Source organism: Typopeltis vanoorti, chromosome 6 (assembly GCF_054136105.1).
Source record: "Typopeltis vanoorti isolate ZY-2024b chromosome 6, IOZ_Tvanoo_1.0, whole genome shotgun sequence".
NCBI lineage: Eukaryota > Metazoa > Arthropoda > Arachnida > Uropygi > Thelyphonidae > Typopeltis > Typopeltis vanoorti.
This window is the reverse complement of record NC_143554.1, coordinates 104,466,326-104,490,701: the sequence shown is the minus strand read 5'-3', so window position 1 is coordinate 104,490,701 and position 24,376 is coordinate 104,466,326. Positions and strand designations below refer to the sequence as shown.

Sequence of the window (24,376 nt, the reverse complement as noted above, 5' to 3'; positions counted from 1 at the left end):
GCATGGCCAACTGATGTTGACGCAGAAATGATGATCATTGCTAGAGGGAGGCTAATCCTGAATAGATAGCAGTAGAGAACAAAGGGGCGACATTTTGCATTATAGGCGATTATGGCCCTTGGCTCAGGACCTTTTTTTCTGGTCATCATCAGGGCTTTGGTTCTGGTCGTCATCAGGGACTTTTCCTTCCACTCATCATTAAGGCTTTCTCCTTCCCATCGCTGAGGCTCTTCTCCCACAGAGCGCTGTAGGACCTTCATCTCCAGATTGTAGCAGACCGATTTCCTCGACAGTTACACCAAGCCCAGCAGTAACTACGGCTGATTCCATATTGAATGTCTGACAGAGGAAAGATCTACTAGCAACTGCCTATGATGTCCAAGCAGCAGGAAGTTTACCAAAAGAAGACGCTAAAATCCTGAAGAGGTATGCTGTATTTTGGACTCTTTATTTATGGTGAATATGTAAATAGGCGATATTTTTCTAATTAGTTAGAAAGTGTATCTCGGGTTTGTGAATGTGCCTACAAGAAAACGTGTATATAAGGTGGTGACTAAGTCACAAAGTTTTGTGGGAATATTATTAGAAAACTTGTCTGTTAAGACTGTGAATGTGCGCTTAGTTTAATATAGTGAGCTGTACTGTTAAGAACTGATATATAGTCAGGCTATATTTATGCCAGGATTTGAGGGAGGGATTTTATTTAATCTGTCTATGCAGTGTGCATGTATGTACATAGTTTATATATAACAAGTTTACTCAGTAATTGTGAATTTTGTTATACAGATTGCATTACCTGCGTACAAAAGGGTTAAGTGTGATAATTGCAAAATATCTTGAGTGTAATGTACTTCTTGTTTAGCTTTAAAATAAATGTTTTTGTTTTGTAACTACCTGACCTGTTTTTTGGCTAATGTACTATCTCCAAAAAAAAATGTGAACCTGTGGATGTAATAAGATACGAATAGTCACAACTTGCATATAGAAAAATTTGATATACTTAGTGATTAATTCCTGTTTTTCCTCACCCTAACTTTCAAGCAAAATTTATTCAAAATAGATGGTGCAGTCAATAATAAACAAATGCAGGGGAACTGCACACATTAAGTGAACTTAGAATATAAATTTGTCTAATAGCAGGAGGACAGAAATTGTTCACAGTGGGATTAACCTTGAGAAGTTTGTTAAGGCATTTGGTATTCTTAACGTAAATAATTAAATAATTAAGATTAAATAATTAAGATTATTTTATAAATATCGTATATTTTACACAATTCTTATGACAGTGAAACTGCAAATTACACTTTTGCTTCTGCATAAGGAATATGCGAGTAAATGACAGATGGTTATAGAAAACATTCAAGAAGAATGCAGCCAGGAGTACATATTACTACTCAAGATAGAAAAAGCCATCAAAAACCTGAAATATGGAAAGGAAGCTGGAATAGACGATATGGCAACATTGATTTGTATAATGGTATTGATTCACAACACAAGAATGATAACAAAATAATTAATATTTATTTATCTTATTTGCTAGTATTATATCCAGCATCTTCAGAGCACAAAAATAGTTTGTTGCAGTATATGAATAGCAACAATTCAGTTAACAGTAGAACCAGCTTAAAAAATTGTAACAAGGGACTAGAGTCCTAATTGGAACCATCTATTGTTGGATAGAGAGAGAGAGAGAGAAGTATTAATTTGATCTTAAAATGACTATCTCCCAGAATTTTGGTAAATGGATACAGCCAAACTTGTTGAAGTTTAGAAAATTTTTTAAGGCTGCTGCTCCTGATTCCGAAAACAATCTCTCTGGCTTATAATGACTTATGTGCAGTACTTTTGTTTTATTTCATTTGATCCTGTATGAAGGAAGGACTAGAAGACCATCCAAGACATGGTCTGATAGTCCTGACTTGTCGTAACAACAGTGCCAAATGTATTTTTTATGTTCTCCCAGGCCGATGTCAATCGTTCCTCTTGTATGTATATAATAAGTCAAGTCACAAGTATAGGAAACTTCATACACTCCTGGATGTGATAAAGGGGAGAGGTTGACCTTAGGAGAATTGTCAATTTGATACATGGTTTAAATGTGGTGAAGAGCTGATATTTATTAAGCACTCTAAATATCTTTTCAGATGTGTCCTGTGAATGTCTGGGATGATAACATTTTTCGGTTACCATTGTATTAAGCAATGAAGGGGATTTTCCAGGAGCATTTAATATTTTATTATTATTATTATTATTATTATTATTATTATTATTATTATTATTTAGGTCTCCAAGGAGTCAAAAGACTTGTTGTGGGAGGTCCTTCCTAGGAAACACAAGTCTAGCAAGACTCATTGTGGGAGGTCCCTCCTAGGAAACACAAAGTCTATCATACCACTCCTTAAACTTATTGACCGTTCTTTCTCTCACCACTCTGTCTCAGGCAATGCATTCCATGGTCAACCACCCTCCATGCAAAGAAATCGCTCCTCACCCTCTTGCTCACAGTTTCCTTTCGTAACTTTCAGGGATGGCCCTCCTTCCTGCTGTACAACCAAGTGAAAGAAATCCCCAGTGTCAACCCTGTTACCACCTCTCAACAGTTTAAAAGTCTCAATTATATCACTTCTCCTTCTATCCACCAAACTCTACAGTCCACATTCCCTCAGCTGATCCTCATAACTAACATTGTACAGTCCTAAAACTGTCTTTGTTATCTGCCTCTGAACCCTTTCCACAGTTAATTTATCCCCTTCAAATCCTGGGGACCAAATCTGAGAACAATAGTCTGTGTGGCCTGATATATGGTTTAAAGACATCATGGTCTTATATGACGGAATGATAACTCTTTTAGCTCTGCAGGTCATCGTCCTTCTCATTATTGCAGCAATCCTCTGTGTTACCTTCACCACCTTTGCAATATGTCTCTTGAATTTCAGGTTTCTATCAATCATCAACCCCAGATCTCTTGTTTCTCCTACTTCCTCCAGTATATCTCCTCCAATAGAGTATGCAGCGTCCCATTGATGTGTCCCAAACCTCAAGACCTTACATTTTGCTGCATTAAACTGATGCTCCCATTCATTTGCCCATCTGTCTAGCTTATTCAAATTCCTCTTGCATGACTACCACATCTGCACTATTATTAATAACCCTTTCCAGCTTCACATCATCCACAAACAACTGAATATCCCCTGCAATCTATTGACAATGTCATTGATATAAAGGTAAAACAATATAGGTCTCAGTACTGAGCCCTGCGGGACCCCACTTGTAACCCTCTGCTTCCTTGAAACTGCCCCACCATACACAACTCTCTGATACCTATCGGACAGCCAATCCTGAAACCAGTTGACCAACCTGACATCCAAACCCATGTGCTGCAACTTAAATATCCGCGTATCATGGGACACCCTGTCAAATGCTTTCGCTAAATCCAAGAAAATGGTAGCACATGCCTTTCCCTCATCTACTGCTCTAGTAACTTTATTATAAAAGGCCAGCATATTACTAAAACAAGAGCGCCCCCTCACAAATCCATGTTGACTCTCAGAGATAACATTACCCTCATCTGTCCAATGTTGTATACTGTCCCTAACTGATTTCTCCAAGATCTTAAGAACTACTGATGACACACAAACTGGCCTATAATTAGACACTTTCAGTCTGCTGCTGCCCTTATGCAATGGCACTATCTTACCTTTCTTCCATTCCCTGGGCACCTTTCCCGTAGCAAGACTTTCATTGAAAAGCCAAGTCAAAGGAACTGTCAGTTCTTTAGAACATTCTCTCAAAACTCATGGTGAAGTACCATCCAGTCCCACAGCTTTACTGACATCCAGAGTACTCAGTATTTGGAACACATTCTCCTCCTGCACCTCTAAACATTGAACCTGCCCTATCCCTCTAGTATTAAAATTTACTCCTGCAGGATGAAATACACCAATAACATGTTCATTGAACAATTTCACTATGTCCTCTGCATCAATCACTCTATTCCCATTTTTATTCCAAAATGTCATTCTTCCACAATCATTTCTCCTCCTACTGGCCACATAGCTAAAATATTCCCTAGGAGTTTCTTTGTATCTTAGGGCTCTTGTCATATTTCAGTTTTGCCTTCCTTACCATACAAGTCACTCTCCTGGCCTGTGTCTTATATTCTTCATGCATCTGCTGCTCACCTGTCTCCTTATATCTCTTCCATAGCCTCTTTTTCACATGCAGTTCCTGTTTAATATTATTTGTCATCCACTTTACACCAAACTGAGTCCTCTTCTTCATTTGTGGAATACAGCTTACTATTGCTGCTAATAAATATTCCTTCACAATTTCCCAAACAATAATGATATCCCAGCCTTCCAATTCTTCCCTCCATGAAACTTCCCCAAATTGATGACTAAGACTATTATAATTACCTGCCTTATAATTCCACATATGTTCGCATCTCTTTGATACCCCTGCATGTCTATTCATCTTGAAGTTTATTTTCCACTTGGTTAGACTATAATAAATTTAAGCTTAATCCTTTATCCAAGTGTAAGCAAACAAAGTTTGCACCTGAAGTATCTTCAGGATTATGGGAGATACTGAGACAAGAAGTGATGAGAGCCTGATCCACCTTTACTATGAGTTGCCTCAGTCCTGAAGATACTTCAGGCACAAACTTTGTTTGCTTACACTTGGATAAAGGATTAAGCTAAATTTATTAATGTCTATTCATCCTTGAAGTCAAAACCACATAGTCACTCTCTCCAACTGGTGGGATAGATGTCATCTCAGTTATTATCTACTCTTCTGATGCTATGACCAAATCCAAAACTCATTACATGTTGCCTAAGATATTTGTCCCTCAAGAATTCTAGAAATTCCATTCCCTTATTGCTACATGCATCTTCCTCTCCCCAATTTATACTGCTGTAGTTAAAATCTCTCATAACAATCATACTTCTTGCACTTGCCAAGCTCAACTGTCTAAACATCTCCTGGTCCCCACCCTCTGTGCTCTTTGGTCTACAAACTATCTCACGTAGTTTCTCTATCTCACACCATATGCTTTCAAAATCATTAGTGTCAATGCCTTCCAAAGCCTCCACTCTTAGAGGACATAAGTCATCACTTATCATAAGCAGTATTCCACCACCACGCTTTCCCTTTCTATCCTGCCAAAAAAATGCTGTACCCTGCTACTTCTATTCTTGTTATTATAACCTCTTCTGTCAACCACATCTCAGTGATTCCAATAATCTTTGACTAGGCTGATGCCATCAGTGCCACCAGTTTGTCAATTCTTTGTGGATTATAGCCATTAGCTAAAAAATGTGACATAAATAAGTGAGTTCAGTAGAAAGAGCATTAGCATTGTCATCAGAACAGTGATCTCTTCCTTTAAGTTAGTATTTTTAGACAGGAAGAACCGTTGACATTCGCCTGGTAGAACATAAAAAATACATTTTGCATTGTCGTAATGGCAAGTCAGTACTAGCAGACCATGCCTTAGATACTCCTTTACATAGGATCAAAGGAAAGAAACAAAAGTGCTACACAGAAGTCATTATAAGCCAGAGAGATTGTTTTTTGGAATCAGCAGCAACTTTAAAACATTCTCCAAACCTCAACAAGTATGGCTCTATCAATTTACTAAAAATCTGGGAAACAGTCATTTTATGATCATGTTAATGCTTATGTTTTATTCTCTCTCTTTATCCAACAATGGATGGTGCCATTTAGGACTCTAGTTCTTTGTGTTGCCCATTAATTTTTTTTTTAAACTGATCCCACTGTTAATTGAATTGTTGCTGTTTATGTACTATGATAAACTGTTTTTGTACTCAGAAGATGCTTAATATAATACCTGTGAAATATCAGCCAATAAGTTAAATAAATATTAATTATTTTCTTATAATTCTTGTGTTGTGAATCAATACTGTTAAACAAATTTATACAAACTGCCAATTCATAAGCCGTTTTTACTTATTTAAGATGATATGTGATATTCAATGAAAAATGTCTAAATACAGAGGTATAAAAGTCTTACAGTGACTCTGCTGCATAATTCAGGTCTAGTCAGAAGGTTTAATTCCTGATTGTACAGAGCTCTCATCCTATCTTCTTCTTCTGCACTCAACAAGTTAAACAAATGCTTAAGTGGGGTCACTGTTGATGATGAGTCTCCTCCACATCCTTCTGTCTTGGGCTGTCACCACATCCAAGTTCTTCATCCTCAAGTCCTCTTCTACCAGCTCCCTCCATCTCTTCTTTGGCTGCCCACACTTCCTCCTTCCTTGCACATCCATCTGCAAGACTCTTCTTCCCACATCGTCATCATAATTCAGGTCTAACAAAGAGCTCTCATCCTATCCATCTATAAAAAGAGAAATAATACTGAATGTGAGAATTATAGTGCAATTTCCCTTTGGAGTGTTCCTAATAATATTCATGCTGAGAAAAAGTTATGGAAAATTATGAAAGGAAAAACCTAGAGAAGAAGACCCTAAGTTCAGGCCATATAGAGGTTTTCAGGATCAGGATTTCAAATTATGACAAATAATTGAGAACTCAGAAAATAACAAGGATCTGTATTTGTTTCTTGCCATATGCCTTTTGCATATGGCAGGTTGTTGCAAGAAAAAGCTGTTCAATATGCTACAGTTATATGATGCAAATGGGATCTTATATTGAGCCAATATTTGAGTTGTAAGTCAGTAGTTCAAATTAAAGTAGGTACAGGAAGTTGTTTTGATGTTAAATAGGGTTTTGAGACAAGGGTGCACATTATCTCCACTATCATTCATGTATATGCATCATGTTATAAAAGAAAGTGGCATTAAACCTGATATCAAAATTTGAGGTGTTAATCTTAGCTTCGTACTTTTATGCAGATGATGTTATACTCCTAAAGAAATTCAGTACATGAGTGTGGATTTCCTAACTGAATTGAATAACTGATGTAATAAATTTGGTGTAAGAAAATCAGTGGTAAAAAGTATTTGCTGTTTTAATAATACTTATGCCATAAAGGTTTAGAAAATCAGCATGATAATACAAGAAAAGAATGAATAATAAATTTAAAAGCTAAATATTTCAACCTTGGTGATTTGAGTACAATGTAGAACAAGAACAATTGATTATTTAAAATTGTAACAGTTGTCTCTGATGTATGTTATACATAGAACAGTGCAATGTATAGCTGAGCAAACATTGTATTATTCACAAAAAAAAAAACAGAGAAACAGAAAGCCTCTGTTGTTTTGGACTCTGCAGAATACAAAAGGAATATCCCTCTGTTTCTACATGATAGATCCAATTACCAGTAACTTGACCACACTGCCACCAACTTCCAAATTAGAAAGCTAAACTCAGTACTAGATGGATTCACCAATCTTGATGAAGATAATATAGACTTAAAACTTATTTTGCTAGAACCTAACATTTTTCTGGTTTGCCTATGATCCACAAGGAAGGTACTTCTCCTTTTTGTCCTATTGTGAATTGTATAAATTCTCCTATGTATTGTATAGCTAAGTTTGTAGCCCATTTATTGAAGTTCCAAATTGGCAATTCCCGTTCTTTCATTAAAAATTCTTTTGATTTCCTAGATAAAGTTAGAAATCCTTCCCTTAAACCCTAATGACTTCATTGTCAGGTTTGACATTGAATCTGTAACATGCCTCTGGGAGATTCTCTTCATCTGTTCTTGCACACACCTTTCTGCTGGATATGGTCAAATTATTCAACTTTGTCATCCAATCAGGTTATTTTATTTGTCAGAACAGAATTTTCAGACAAGTTGAAAGGACCACTATTGGGAGTCCAATCTCTCCTTCTCTTGTCAACTTTTATTTAGAGCAGCTAGGTGAAATCCTTTTCTCATCCATATGACCTTGGATTTCATTTTGGGTATGTTACATAGGTGACTTTTTTGCCATCTGGCCCCACAGTGAAGATGTATTTATCCACCTTTCTAGCAAAAATAAACAGTCTACATCCATCAATTCATTTTATTAGAAAAAGAAAACAAACCAATTTTCCTAGACATCTTACTCTCTTGCTCCTTTCCAGGTGAACTAATTACTTCCATTTATCAAAAACCTGCATTTACTGGATGCTGTATTCAACAGCAATCTGCCCATCATCATTCTTATAAGACTGGTATCATAAAAACTTGGTTATATCTTGCTCATATTATATGCTCTAAACCCTAACTGCTACAGCAAGAACTTCTGGACATCAAACATTATATACATCTTAATGGCATCGCAGAACAGACTCCAACATATTTTTGATCCTTATAAGCCCAGTTCAAAGAACCGTGAAAGAATACAAAAGGTTTTTATCCCATACATTTCTGACATCTCAGAACCATCTCTAGCATTCTTAAAAAATATAATCTAGTATAATCAGCAAACTATCATCATCATTCCCATCTTCTAAAGATAAACAATTCTTCTGTCTCATTTCTGTTTCATAGCCATTCTGGTTGGCCGAATGGATGCGTATCTACTCTCAAACTAAAATGCTGTGAGTTCAAATCCCACTGTGGGCATGGATGTTTGTGATTGTCTGTGGAAATTCCAGTGGTGGTTGGCAGTAAATGGTGTTGGTGTAGTTGCAGTCAGTTGGTGATTGAATGGTGGAGATGGAGTTGTAGAGTCCAAACTCTACACTGTACTGTTACTGTCCAAACTTGTAAGTTTGTACAGTAAGCACGGTGTTTGGACAGTAAACACTGTCCAAACCTCAATTTGATTAGAATCTTATTCTAATCAAATTTCATTAACAAATTTTTAAATAATGCAGTGTTTCTCCTGTTATCTATTGCATTGTTCTGTTTGTATGATCACGTTGATCATACAAACAGAACATGGACAATATATAAATAATATATTGCCCATGTCCTACTTTGAATTCAAACTGCCAGATGCCACTGATGAGGATCTGACCTGTAATTTTCTGGTTGAAATATTTGGTTATTAAATTTATTATTTACTCTTTTGCTATAGTTGTTGTTGTGTAAAAGTCCGTAAATTTTCCTCATCCATCCCTTAGGACTGTTTGAGTCCTGCAGTGAGGGATTTTGAAGTATGTGTTTTTTAATTTAAATCCTTGTGTTCATGGGCTGTTTTTGCCTATTCTAAGGGACAAAAAACTTGAGTTTCCAGGTGAAAAAATCCTCTATCTCCATACGAGACCAGCTAACTCACCTTTAGCGGAAAGAGACCAGATAAAGATTCCTCACATCAAGGATGGGAATCAAACCCAGGTGTTTCCAAACCAAGGGCTTCTTTTTTACCAGCTGAGCTACAGAGGCTCTATTTACTCTTTTTCTTGTGTTATAAGGAAAATATAAGAAATATAGACTCTGACAGTATTGGGATCCTTGCTGATAACAGATTTATTTGGATGAAAATTGTCCTCCAAATATGTTTGTAATCATGTATGTTTTCATGTAGTACTATCATATGCTGTATACCCCTAAAGCTACATATCACAAATTTGATGATGATGATAGGCAGCTTGCATTCTGATTGGGGATTACCTTCATTGATAAATGAAAAGCTTAATTTAAATCTAACTAATTCATTTTCATGAATATTATGTTCTATTATTATTATTTATTTATTTATTATAGTTAATTCAGTATGTAGAATTTCATTTCTACATATATCTTCAAATCTGGTGCATCAATCTGAAGATTGATTAGTTAGCACATAATAACATCCTGTTAGATCCTGAATGGAGAAATTTTGCAAGGAAATTGTTCATTCAGGATTTAACATGCAAAATCTAATTACTTAAGGAGATACCTGCACACCAGCAGAAAATAAAGAAAACATGTTTAATATATGTGAGAATATGTATTCTTTATATGTGATGTATTGAAATTTTTGCTGTCTAACGGAAAATCAAATTAGAGAATTTATGTCAAATAGAGAATTTATATAAGAGAAATGTTGGCTTATTATTGGTCTCATTAAGCTATCTAGTATACTGCAAATCTCCAGACAGGTAATAAGTAGCAGTCCAAAGGTCGCATGTAAACCATACAAGTCGAGCATAGCGCCCGGAGGCAATTGTTTATACGGAAGGTGACAGTAGCTCGTTTTCCATGAAAAGGAAGAGCAAGGGATCGACTTAAGGGCATAAACGATAATGGTCATGTGAAAAAGACCCAGCAAAAAAGGGGGCGCACGAGAGGAGAATATAAGGTGATGTGTGCCATATTGAGCTCTCTTCTCTCTTTTTCCTGGTTCCTGCTTGGTGAGTTTTGACGGGTGGTTCGTGAGAGTGAGGAGCATAGGTGCTGTGATGTCGGACAGTGGGCCTTTTCCTGGAGATGCCTAAGAGATTCCATGCGGAGCCGTTTTTGAATTATTGGCCTTTGCAGAATCGTGCCATCACTGAATGTCCCATCGGAAGGAGCAGAGAAAGTCCCTTTAGATGCTGCAGAAACACGTTCATGTCCGGCAATAGTTCAAGGACAACATAGCCATAATGCCAGGTGCAGAAACAGCCTAATCGGAAGATAACCTGAACCAACACGTGGTAGTGACTAGACCTCCAGAAAGGATTCGGTAACGTAGAGAACTTTATTACATGTTTTGGAAGTATTAGAAGAAAGAAAATTGTGTGTAATTATAAGATGTGGACAATTTATTAGAGAACTTTAATGAGAATACTTATTTGAACTAGCTAGTTTCCATTGAACAAAAGAATTGTTCAGAAGCGATTTTCATATTTGAATATGACTGAGTTTGATAAGATAAGTGAAATTAAGATTGTAGATAGCCTTTAATTGAGTAACTCCAGAATCTATAATATGTAATTAATGAGTGGCATGTGAAAAGGGATCATAAGTTTATGTGGTATTGTGTTAGCTTTCTACCTTATCTAGTTTGATTAATAATTTGGAAACTAACTAAGCATGTTTGACTAACTTAGAATGTATTAGCTTCCTTAGCATGAACTTTATTTAGTATGAGATTGAGATTTTGAATATATGATTCATCTTAGTTGTACATGTCTTAAAATTCCAATAAACATGTTTTATTTCTTATGCCTGATTACGAGATCAAATTACCACTTATAAAATAGAACCTTAGCGGGAAGAATTTAGAAAGTATATAAAGATAGATTACAGGTCACAACTGCCAGTACCAGAAATCTATAAGATCGTAACAAAGTGTATGATGATATATGTATGCCTTAAGATCTAGGATTGTTTCCCTGAGCAAGAATCTCTTCTGTTATAGGATACCGGCTGGTGCAGCATAATATAAATTTTGCCAGTATCTGAAAAGGAAATAACCCTAGATTGAAATTTCTTAGGCTAGACAGTAGAATAGAAAATAGCGATTATAGAGATAATAAAAATAGAAAATTAGTAGAAAGTAACGACCTAACAATGGCGTAGCCAACAGGATGTGATTAGGACCACTAAAATTAAAGTTAATAGATCCATAATCACTGTAAGTTGGTTTTGACCTCATATCAGGCAGTCAGGCATTTATTGGAATTGTAGAAATTTGAGAGAAAGGTTTTATGTTAGATTGTAAGCTGAATGCAGGTATGTCTCTCCTGACAAGCTCAGAACTAAATGATTCTGAATTCTTCATAATTATAAACCCACAACAAATATTCCCACAGTTCTCTGGAGAAGGAAATGATGACGTGCATACATTCTTCGAATACGTCGAGGAGCTTAGAGGGGTGGGCAGATGGAGCGACATACAGCTCCTCATGCTCATACGTGGGAGGCTAGTAGGGAGAGCAAAGGAATTCTTTCACTCGCAACATATCCTAAAAGGAACCCTGAAATATGAAGAATTCAAAGAGATCCTAATCTCTGAATTCTCCAAGAAAGAAGGGATTATTCCAGTGCTTGGTAAACTTTACAAGTGCCTCCAAAGAAAAGGGGAGAGAGTGAATGCTTTTCTAAATAGAATACTGGCACTAACCAGAGAACTGAGAACCTCACCAGAGGAACGAGATCATCTCGAATGGCTGGCTCTTCAACAGTTCCGATCGGGCCACTCCCATGAATTGCAAGAGAGTGTACACATGAAGGGAATAAAGAGCCTCGATGAGTGCTATGAGGCAGCCAGAGAAAGAGAGAGGATATTGGGGGACATAGCACAGACTGTTGACTTAAGAAAGTTAGTGCTAGAGGAATCAAAAGAGGGAATTTCTCAAAGGAAATTAAAAGATCAGCTGGCTCCAAGTGCTGATGCTAAGGGCAGGCTCTATAAGATGCAGAGCATAAGCTCCACAGAGGTGCAATATGAAAGGAACCTCACCCTAGTGGAGGGATTCGTAGAAGATACCCCGTGCGAATTTCTACTAGATACAGGAGTCCATATATCAGTCATTCCTCATTCACTATTCAAGAGGCTGGGCACCTTGAGTGACAATAACTTAGTTGAGCTTTAACTCCCCCACAAAATCATGGGTATTGCCAGAGTTGTACTTTATCCCACCACCAGGATTAACATAAAATTATCCATGCCTTGCTTCCCCATAAGCCTTATGCACGAGCTGATAGTTCTCCCTGAGATCTCAGGCCTGGGCAATCAAATTGTGTTGGGTCTGGATTTCTTGAGAAGAAATCAGTTCGTGTGTAACTTTGTAAACCAGTCGCTGTCACTGTGTGGGAAAACTTTCCATCCTAAACTCAGTCTCAATAATGAAAGCAAACTAAGTGAGACTATGGCAATTGGGGTGGGGGGGGTTGAAGGAGACTCATGATGAGTGGAAGGAGAAGATTATGCACAATGCTTTGAAGTTACATGACTCTGATCTTGTTAAGGAGGAGCTCAAAGAATGCTTTCAACTAGCACACAAGAAGTATCCCAAGGCATTCACAGAAGGAATCACCTCCCTTCCCTGCACTAATGTGGTAGAGCACACAGTGCAAGTTACTTCAGAGACACCAACATATGTAAAGCAATATAAAACCCCTTTGAAACACCTAGACAACTTGGAGAAGCTCTTATTTAGAGTATGAGAGGGTGGGAATCATTGAGAGGTCGAACTCACGTTGGAACAGCCCTTTCATACTGGTGGAAAAATCAAACGGAGACCTAAGGTTCGTGCTAGACCTTAGGGAAGTCAGTAAGGTCACCAAACCAATCGACTTCCCCGTATGCACGATAGAAGAGTTAGTGGTCAGCCTGGAAGGAGCAAGAGTATTTTCAAAATTAGATCTGAACTCTGGCTATTTCCAAATTCCCCTCAGGAAGGAGGACAGGCAGTATTTTGCTTTTACCACAAAGTGACAAAAATACCAACTGTGCCGACTTCCCCAGGGAGCAAGGAATTCAGAGTCTCATGAACACCGTATTGGCTGATGTCCTGGGTAAGGGAGTCTTGTGCTTCCAGGACGACCTGTTAATTTACTCATCCACCTTGAAAGGACATAAGGAAGTCCCAATGAAGGTCCTGGACTGGCTAAACGGACCCATCTGTCTCTGAAGTGTTCTAAATGTGAATTTTTCTTGAAGGAGGTAGAATACCTGCAACATGTGGTAAACAAAGAAGGGATAAAACCCTCCAAGGGTAATGTTAATGCCATACTTCTAGTAGCAAGGCTTATACAGTTGGTCATACATAACTGGTAATTATTCATTAAAGTTGCCTTTAATTAATATCCTTTATATGCATTGTTAATTCCGTAAGCTAATTACCAGTAATGCCATACTGTGAGCACAGCCCCCTTCCACAGTAAGACAAGTCAGGAGATATCTGGGCATGGTAAACTTTTACAGGTAGTTTATCCCTGAGTGCTCCAAACTGATGGATCCCATAGTGAAACTAACAAAAAAGGGGATGAAATTTACATGAGGGGGAGCAGCGAGAGGCCTATCAAGCTTTGAATCATGCTTTTACTAATTTGTTGTTTCAAGGATGCTTGCGACATAAGACTGAATGATATAATTACGTAATCACAAGAAAGATATTTATTTAACCAAATATTAGACTGAAATATTTGGTTAAATATCTTTCTTGTGATTACGTGATTATATCATTCATGCTTTTACTAAGCCGCCTGTGCTTACATATCCCAAGCTCAGTCAAACATTCTTCCTAGCCGCTGATGCCTCTAAAGACACCATTGCGGCCGTACTGGAACAAGCAGAGGGAGAAGTTTCAGACCAATTGCTTTCATAAGCAGAAGACTGTCCCCCTCTGAAAGAAACTATTCCGTGATTGAGAAGGAGGTTCCTCAGAAAGTTTCGATATATGTTACTGGGCCAACACATCATCCTCAGATCAGACCACAAGCCCTTATCCTTCATTTCATCCATGAAGGATAAGAATCAAAGAATTGTGTTGTGGTCCCTAGAAATGCAAGGATTCAGGGTAGAAGTAAATTACATTCCAGGGAGTTCAAACGTTGTGGCTGACTACCTGTCTAGGTCATTAGACCCTAGCCCCTGAATGGGGACTCCCGTACTAATGAAGATGATATCGACCCTGTGTTAATGAGCGAGGGAAAGAGGAAGCCCCCTACCCCTCCAACTTCAGATATGGGGGAAGCTGGAAATAATTGAAGCCCAGAAGTCGGATCCGATGTGGGAAGGGGGGGGGTGAACGAGAAGTTGACAAAAGAGGAGGGCCTCTCTCACAACCAAATATTTCATGACACCATATATATGGATAAAGACGGACTTCTGTTGTTGAGACAAGACGTCACAGGGAAGTGGAAAGAAAAAATTCTAGTTCCTAAGATCATGATTCCTTTGTGTCCTGTACTCGTTTCATGACGCTGATCTAGCCGGACATCAGGGCATTGATAGAACCTGGAAGAGGGTGACAGATGGGTACCTATGGAAGGGGATGAGAGAAGATGTTGAGGCCTATGTGTCATCATGCCACATAAATCGGTCATCGCTGGCAAGGCACCTCTTCAACCATTCCCACTCCCCTCACGCCCATTTCAGGCTGTGGCTATAGATATTGTAGGCCCCCTCCCCACCACCTTGAATGGAAACAGGTACATACTCGTAGTGATTGACATGTTCTCAAGGTTCCCAAAGCCACAGCTATGAAAGATCACATGGCAAAAACCGTGGCGAACAAGCTCTTTAAGATGGTCTTTTCAAGATATGGAACTCCAGAAACCCTTTTATCGAACCAGGGTACCAACTTTACTGCTGAGGTGATGCTCCAACTCTGTAAGTTATTGGGAATAAAGAAGCTGTTTACTACCCCATACTACCCTCAAGGAAATGGGATGTGCAAGAGAATGAATCGGATTCTGAAACTCACTCACTCCAAGTTAACAGAAGGGCGAGTTTCGGAGTGGGATTACCACCTTGCACACACCCTTTTCGCTTATAGGACCGCTCTCCGTGCTGCAACAAAGGAAGCTCCTGTTGTTGTGCTCTATGGATTTGAGCCTTTATTCCTCAGTGACTTCAGAGGCTCCAAGGGAAGCACTGGATTCCCAGATATTGATGAGTATCTGAACAACTTCATCAGGGAAAATAGACTGGCACATGAATTGGTCGCCAAGTCCAGTAATGCTTGTTCCCAACAAATTAAGAAAGCACAAAGATTTGAAACTAGGAAACTTGGTCCTGCTGGAGCAGAACTCCAGAAGAAAAAGTGGGAGGAAAGTTTGGAAGGAGTGCTGCGGGATCTTTTGAAATAATAGCGCAACTATCCCCTGTGACATACAAGATAAGGGAAACGACACGTCCCACAAAAACCATAATCTTCCATTCTGATCGCCCTAAAATTATACAAATGCAGGTCTGATAGGTTGGTTTGTTTGGGTGATTCTCTCGAGAACATCTGGGGGTGGAGGGGGAAACCAAGAGAACATAGTAAAAACCTACCCCCAGAGCACACTTACAAGAGAGCAAGCAACAAGAAAGAGGGGCAAAAACCTTTCAAATAAATATCTTCCCAAACACATAAGATACAAAGAGGCACCGGATATACATTGTGGGAATGAGCAGACTTAGATATGTTAAAGGGAAATGGGAGAATTATGTTGTGAAGAAACACTGCAGTCACCCGTGCCAAGATACGCGCTAAGGGGCCCAGACAGAATGGAAGAGTCGTCCCCAGAGAACTGAGGGAGGTATAAAGAGTTTCTCTGAAGAGACAAAATTTTTTTTTTTTGAAAGGGGGGACCTTTGTTAGATCCTGAATGGAGAAATTTTGCAAGGAAATTGTTCAGGATTTAACATGCAAAATCTAACTACTTAAGGAAATGCCTGCACACTAGCAGAAAATAAAGGAAGCTTGTTTAATATATGTGAAAATATGTATGGCTTTTGTGATGTATTGAAATTTATTGCTGTCTAATGGAAAATCAAATTAGAGAATTTATGTCAAAATAGAGAAGTAAGAGAAATGTTGGCTTATTATTGGTCTCGTTAAGCTATCTAGTATACTGTAAATCACCAGACAGGTAATAAGCAGCAGTCCAAAGGTCGCATGTGAACCGTACAAGTCGAGCATAGCGCTGGAGGCAATGGCTTATGCAGAAGATCACGGTAGCAAGTTTTCCATGAAAACAGCAACCTAAGAGCAAAGGGAGAGTAAGGGATCGACTTAAGGACGTAAACAATAAGGGTTGTGTGAAAAATACCCAGCAAAAAAAGGGGTGCACAAGAGGAGAATATAAGGTGATGCACGCCATATTGAGCTCTCGTCTCTCTTTTTTAATGAGTGGTTCGTGAGAGTGAGGAGCATAGGTGCTGCGATGTCGGACAGCGGGCCTTTTCTTGGAGATGCCTAAGAGATTCCATGCAGAGCCATTCGTGAATTATTGGCCTTGGCAGAAATGTGCCATCGCCGAATGTCCCATCGGAAGGAGCAGAGAAAGTCCCCTTAGACGCGGGCAGAAACATGTTCATGTCTGGCAGTAGTTCAAGGACGACGTAGCCACAATGCCAGGCGCAGAGACAGCCTAATCGGAAGGTAACCAGAACCAACACGTAATAGTGACTAGACCTCAAGAAAGGACTCAGTACATAGAGAACTTTATTATAAGTTTCGGAAGCATTAGAAGAAGGAAAATTGTGTGTAATTATAAGATATGGACAATTTATTAGAGAACTTTAGTGAGAATACTTGTTTGGAATAGCTAGTTTCCGTTGAACAAAAGAATTGTTTGGAAGCGATTCTCATATTTCAGTAAGACTGAGTTTGATAAGGAAATTAAGATGGCAGATAGCCTTTAATTGAGTAACACTAGAATGTACAATATGTAATTAATGAGTAGCATGTGGAAAGGGATCATAAGTTTATGTGGTATTGTGTTAGCTTTCTACCTTATCTAGTTTGATTAATAATTTGGAAACTAACTAAGTGTGTTTGACTAACTTAGAATGTATTAACTTCCTTAGCATGAACTTTATTTAGTATGAAATTGAGATTTTTGAATATATGATTCATCTTAGTTGTACATGTCTTAAAATTCCAATAAACATGTTTTATTTCTTATGCCTGATTAAGAGATCAAATTACCACTTATAAAATAGAACCTTAGCAGGAAGAATTTAGAAGGTATATAAAGATAGATTTACAGGTCACGACTGCCAGTACCAGAAATCTATACGACCCTAACGAAGTGCATAATGATGTGTGTATGCCTTAAGATCTAGGATTGTTTCCCTGAGCAAGAATCTCTTCTGTTATAGGATACTGGCTGGCGCAGCATAATATAAATTTTGCCAGTATCTGAAAAGGAAATAACCTTAGATAAAAATTTCTTAGGCTAGACAGTAGAATAGAAAATACCGATTAATGGGATAATAAAGATAGAAAATTAGTAGAAAGGAACAACGTAACAATCCTGTCTTGTGACCTCCTTTTTATCTCATCATAACTCTTAGTGCCAGTTGGCATTATTATGTTATATATATATATATATTATTTACACATAAAAGGATACACAGCTTTTTAATGATAACTCTTAGATGTCATAAATCTAATATATAAATAATTTCGTTTCCTTTTATAATGGAAGCATGACAGACACATGAGGTTCATAGTATTGCTATGAATGGATTATGTTGGAATTTCCACAAGCATGAGATGTGTCATGAGATCTGGTTTTCCTAAGGTAAAGAAGGGGTCAGCAAGTGTTCTGATTTTTTTTTTTTTTTAAGTGGAAATCTTTAACTTTTTCTATTACTACAAATCTGCATTTTATTAGCAAGTTAAAAAAAAAAAAAAAAGATGATGATGATAAAATTCTGAAACTCACTAAAACGACTGTGATGAATTGTCATTTTAGATCTTTTAGCAGAAAGAGATACTTTTTTTATGAAGTAAAGTGTTCAGAACCTCTGGAATCCTCATCCTCTTTTCCAAACATACCATACATTTACAGTAGTGAAGTGGAAAAAATGTGCAGGCCTAATTGGGCAAAAAAAAAAAAAGGTAGCATCCCCATTCACTACTTAATAAGCAGTTGGGTAATATACTACCCAGGTTTGTTACTTTATGGATTTTATGAGACTTCTTGACATTAATTAAAAGTTTCGACGAGTATATGTTATTAATGTGAAACTAAGGGATCTATAATATTCATTAATTACACCACAATTGCTATCTATAAGGACCTGTTAAGAAATTATATATTGACCTTTTTTTAGGGGATTGGGTTCTGCTCCTGAAGACACTTAAGAGTCAAAGCTAGATAACTGGGAAGAGACCACCACATAGTCTTGTTTGGGAATGTGTAGAACCAATGGTGGCTTCAGACATAATATCCACTCCTTACTTTCTCGTGGTGTGCCCTAGGTTGAAGATATCTACCTGATAACAAATGAAGATGTATTAGAAATTTGGCATTTACCTATTCAAATTATATCCTGTATTGGCTTTAACTAAAACAGAATGATGTTAACATGACAAAATCTCATGTGGGGATAGGGTTTTACCAAATTAAACAAAGCGTCACACATTTTTCATCAGGAAGCCAGGGTGAACATTGACAAATCACCCACTGGAAAAAAACTCCAGAATCTGCAGAAATCAAGATAGGAACCATTATTGGAAAATAATTGGAAATGGCCGAGGAATTAGAGAAAGATTACATTGATATAGTTGGTGTTACTGAAACAAATAAAACTGAAACAGGAGATTTTTCTGAATAATCAATATGACATTTTACATTTAAGAAATAATGATGTGAGAAATTCTGGAGGCTATTGGAAAAAACTCAGAAATGGAGGAAAGAGTGCTGTAAAAGGAATTAGAGATGATAAAGGTGACATGAAAACTGCTGAAAAAGATATCCTTGATGTATGGAGTAATTACTTCAAAAGATTGCTAAATGAAACAAGCAGTGATGAGAGCACAGTAGTAAAAAACACTCACCAGACATGCAGTCATGAATACATATCACTACTTGAAGTAGAAAAAGCCATCAAAAGCCTGAAATGTGGAAATGCAGTGGGAGCAGATGATATTTCACCAGAAATGCTCAAGTATGAAGGTATAAGAGTCTTACAGTGGCTGCACTGCATACTTCAGAAGGCTTGGACAGAGGGATGAACTTCAGAAGATTGGAGTAGAGCTCTCATAGTACCCATATATAAAAAGGAAAATAAAACTGAATATGAGAATTACAGAGGTATTTCCCTACTGAGTGTTCCTAGTAAGATTTATTCAAGTATAATTGAGAAATGGTTGAGAAAGATTGTGGAAGGGAGGCTTGGTGAAGAACAAGCTGGATTCAGGCCAAATAGAGGCTGTCAGGATCAGATTTTTACTTTATGACAAATAGTTGAGAAATCATGGAAATATAACAAAGACCTAGAAAAGGCATATGACAGGGCAACAAGAGAGAAGCTGTTCAAAGTGCTACAGTTGTATGGTGTCAATGGAGAATTATATCAAACAATGCTTAGTCTTTATTTGAGTTGTAAATCAGCAGTTAGAATTGAAGGAAGTAGAGGAAAATGGTTTAATGTTAAATCTGGTGTGAGACAAGGATATACATTATCCCCTCTGTTATTCATTATCTATATAGATCACATTATGAAGGAAAGTGGTATTAATCCTGATATCAAAATTGGCGATTGTAATCTCAGCTCTTTACTCTATGCCAGTGTTTCCCAAAGTGTGGTACGTGTACCCCCTGGGGGGGGGGAAAGGTCTTCAGGGGATACGTGGCAATTTTCGGCTATGCATCATTAATGCATGGAATCATTATTAAGAAAAAAAGAATTATTTTAAACGTATATATTTCTCAATAAATTATGTATTATGTATGAATTCTCCTACTCAAATTGCAAGTTACTATCACCAACAACATTCACATCCTGGTGATAGTTTTTGCTTTAATTTTGAGAAAAAATTGCGAGTTATATTCGAGTAAATACAGTAATTTTTTTAGCTCTCAAATTCTTAAGTATGGATCATTGGTTAAAGACTAAATTTATAAAATGCACAAAAGAGAGCAATATAGCAAATACAAGTAGCTGCAAGCAACAAGAAAACGATATTGTATCTGGATCAAATGAAATTGATAAGGATGTATGGTCTGACATCTCTAGAGAACCAACTAAGAAGAAGATGAAAAATCTTTTTAAGTATGATATGAATTACTTGAAATGTGGATTTTCATGGACTGGAAATGAAGAGGAACCTATTCCAAATTTTGTTCTATTAAAAATAAATCATATTTTTTGTTTACATGAACATATAAATTCAAATAAAATACACATTTACAATGAAATATACTTTATTTATTTATTTATTATTATTATTATTTTGATAAGGAGGTACTTGGTAATAATGAAAATTTAAGAAGGGGTACGCGGATATCCGAAGTTTGAGAAACACTGCTCTATGCAGATGATGTTATACTTCTAAATAATATGCTACAAGTCTGCAAGATTCCTTGACTGAATTGAATAACTCTTGTAATAGATTTGGGATGAAGGTCAGAAATAACAATATACAAAGACAATGAAAATAGGCAGAAGCATTGAAAAATATCAACTGCATTGTGAATGGAAAATCTATAGAACAAGTAAAACATTTCAGCTACTTAGGCATGATTTTTAGGAAGATGGTAAATTAAATATTGAAATAGACAACAGAATCAATAAAGCTGGTATGGTAAGAAGTCAACTGAATAAATTTATATGGAATAAGAGAGAAATTAGTCAAAACACTAAATTAGCCATACACAAGACAGTGTTCAAATCAATTTTAACTTATGGATCTGAGAGCTAGGTTAGAAATGAATCACTTAACCAAAGACTAGAGACCAGTAATATGAGAGTCCTGAGAAAGATTAGAGGGTGAACAGATGGCATCAATGGCAATATCATATTAAAAAACGAGGGTATTAGGAAAGAACTTGATATTGTCAGTATCCAGGAATGTGTTAGCAGAGCTAATCTCAGGTGGTATGGTCACTTAAACAGAATGGGAGAGGAAAGATTAGCAAAACAAGTTTCTTTGACAGGTTGGCAGAAAAAAGACCCAGAGGAAGACCAAGATGTAGGTGAATTGATACAGCAAAAAAGTGCCTTAGAAGATAGAAATATAAATTCTGATGATGTTGAAGTCCTGACAGGTAACAGATTGATTTAGAGGAAAATTGTAGATAGGAAGTTAGCAATGGTGTAAGTTTTTCATGTAGTACTATCATATCCTGTACACTCCTTGAGGGTACATATCAGGAATTTGATGAAGATAATGATGATCCAAGAAAGGAAGGAGTGGCTGTATTCAACAATAAACTCAAGCATAATCTTCTTGCTTTGCAAGCATTATCAAGTAGACTGATGAGAACAGACATCAGAATGGAGACTTGGATAATGAGACGTATTTGATCATTTCAGTATATATAATATACTGAAATGATCCCATATAAGGTTCTATATCCCATATAGAACCTTATATGGGATCTATTAGTGAAAGAAATTGAGAATATTAGAGAAGGAAACTGGCACAAAGAGAAAGAAAAGGTTTGTCTTTGAGATTGGAATAGAAGAGCAGGAGATGAAAAATTTGGAGAAAACCCAAAGCTAATAATAATGGAAGTACCTGTTGGATTTTTCAGGACATGGTTAGTCAGTACTAACACTGTGTTCCAACATAAGGATCTGTACAGTCACATGGAGAGAAGACAAGAAATAAGAAAGGTCTCATTAATTGTGTTATTGTAGATAGTGATATCTTCATTCTGCTTCAGGACATTCAAGTATATTGGGTATTTGAAATAGGTGATCAGTATTTAGTTTTAAGCAGTACAAAATTAAATATCATACTAAAAAGAAAATATATAAGAAAGTTTTCAGAAGTATCAAAGTGGAGCAGCTTTTAGAAGTGACCTCTGGACTTAAATACAAAGATATTATTGGAAGAAAAATAAAGCAGTTTGAAAACAGTAATCATACCTTGCAGACTTATTGGCAAACTTTGAAGGAAGCATTAATTGTTTCACCCAAAGAGAGAGAGATCATAGCATGTAGTGATGTCATCTATAGAGAAAGAAATATTAGAACTCCAATTTTGGATTCAAGAAGTTAGAGGCATTTTGGGAAAAGAAGAAAATATATCAAAAGTTCTAGCAAGTTAGCTTGTTCTCTGAGTGAATACAGAGAAAAATGAAAGGAAATAAAGTGTTGTGTAAAATCATTGGAAGACTGTTACGAATATGGAAAATAAAATGAGGAATTGGAAAATATAAAAGTGACATATTTTCAGATAAAGATATTTTGGATGACAGTTTTAAAATAGGTATGTAAGCTGTTATGTTTATAGAAATTAAAGGCAGAAACTCAACTCTACATGGAAATAATTTTAGTCAATACAAAATTTTTTGCTTAAGTATCAAAAGCATCCTCAGTAGGAACCTAGGATAAATGCAGTAAAAGAATTAGTTTTAAAAAGTGACACTACAGCATAATGGCACTTTTTAAAATAAGATGATAAAATTAAATAAAATAATAAAATTAAAAAATAAAATAAAATAGAAGTTTAGTCTTGTAGTTTGTTTTACTTTGGACAGTCTGGTAGTTCTGAAAGCCTGCAGTTCTGACTGCAATCTTCTATTGTGAAGAACATAAATCATACATCTGCTCTGGTAGACACCTGAAAAGCTGAGTAGAGGAAGCTTCTCTTTAGGTGAGGAAAGGAAGTTAGAAATCTTCCTGACAGGATGAAAGGATGCTACAATATTAAGAGGTCTTAGAACTTTTGCAAATGTTTAGAAATTCCTTAAAAATTTTCTTTTTCGGTATAGCTTTACTAATTTTTAATTTTAAAACATTTTTCTTCTTTTTCTGACAGGAAAAGCGTTCGTCATTTCCTCGTTTTTACTTTCTTGGAGATGATGATTTGTTAGAAATTTTGGGGCAGTCTACTAAACCTAGTGTAATCCAGTCACATTTAAAGAAGCTGTTCAGTGGCATTCATGAAGTGGAATTTGATGAAGGCTATAGCCATATTGTTGCTATGAAATCACTACAGGGTGAAGTTGTGCCGCTTCAGAATGATATTGAGGTGACATGTGATGTAGAGGTATGCTAAATTTCTGCTAGAATTTCTATGTTAATTTATCTCTGGCATTCTCTTATCATTTTATGTAATTAGATTAATCTAAAACTAAAAATAAGATATGTGTATGAAATTGTTGAAATCTTTAATTTTGTTATTATTCTGATTTTAAACAGTAGGTAAGATTAATATCATTGTATTAATCTTACCTACTGTTTAGGAAAATCTCATTCTTTTCTATAAAACAGGAAGGAATCCCCCCCAAAAAAAAAAAATAATAAATAACCATTATTGAAGTTAATTCTCTCTCTCTTTAGCAAACTTGTAGGTACTATGGGAATAGTTTGTTGAAGGTTGGTTTGCAATAGTTGGCTGTGGCATATTGGTCAAGACATTTTTGATAACTTATTCATAATACAAATGTAGATATATTGTTAAATTTAGATTGTATTAAAAATGCTGCCAAACTCATAAGAATGAAGGAAGCAGAAATGTTACAGCACTGTTACAATATTAAGTTATCCTCACATCAGTGAGGATAACTTAACTCTTGAAATATCCTGATTAAACAAATTATTAGACAATCGAGGAGAGCATTTGAAAAAGTAGAAACAGTTAAAGAAACTCAGACAGGACTAGAAAAAATTAACAGAACATGCATTTGTGTATTAAGGCTGAAGTGCTGGGAGGACATCCTGTTGGAGCTTTAATGGAGTATTGACAGCACTAAGAAAGGATTAAAATATATATATATTAATGCTTCAATATTTCATCTTAGTCACTGAGACACCTTCAGGAGTACAACTAACATTTGTGACACACCCACACACCTAGATAGGACTCTAAAGTCCTATCTAGGTGTGTGGGTGTGTCACAATTTACAACCTAGACTTCCTAC

The 24,376-nt window shown here is 36.6% G+C and overlaps 1 protein-coding gene across 1 annotated transcript in view; it reads left to right on the top strand.

The window, feature by feature from the left end:
• The window catches only part of btv (dynein cytoplasmic heavy chain beethoven), a 1,245,321-nt gene that overhangs the window by 383,976 nt on the left and 836,969 nt on the right, over positions 1 to 24,376 (top strand). Inside the window, exon 25 of the mRNA XM_090394552.1 lies at positions 23,272 to 23,502. Coding sequence (XP_090250678.1) covers positions 23,272 to 23,502 — 231 coding nt within the window. The remainder of the gene's footprint in view (positions 1 to 23,271; positions 23,503 to 24,376) is intronic.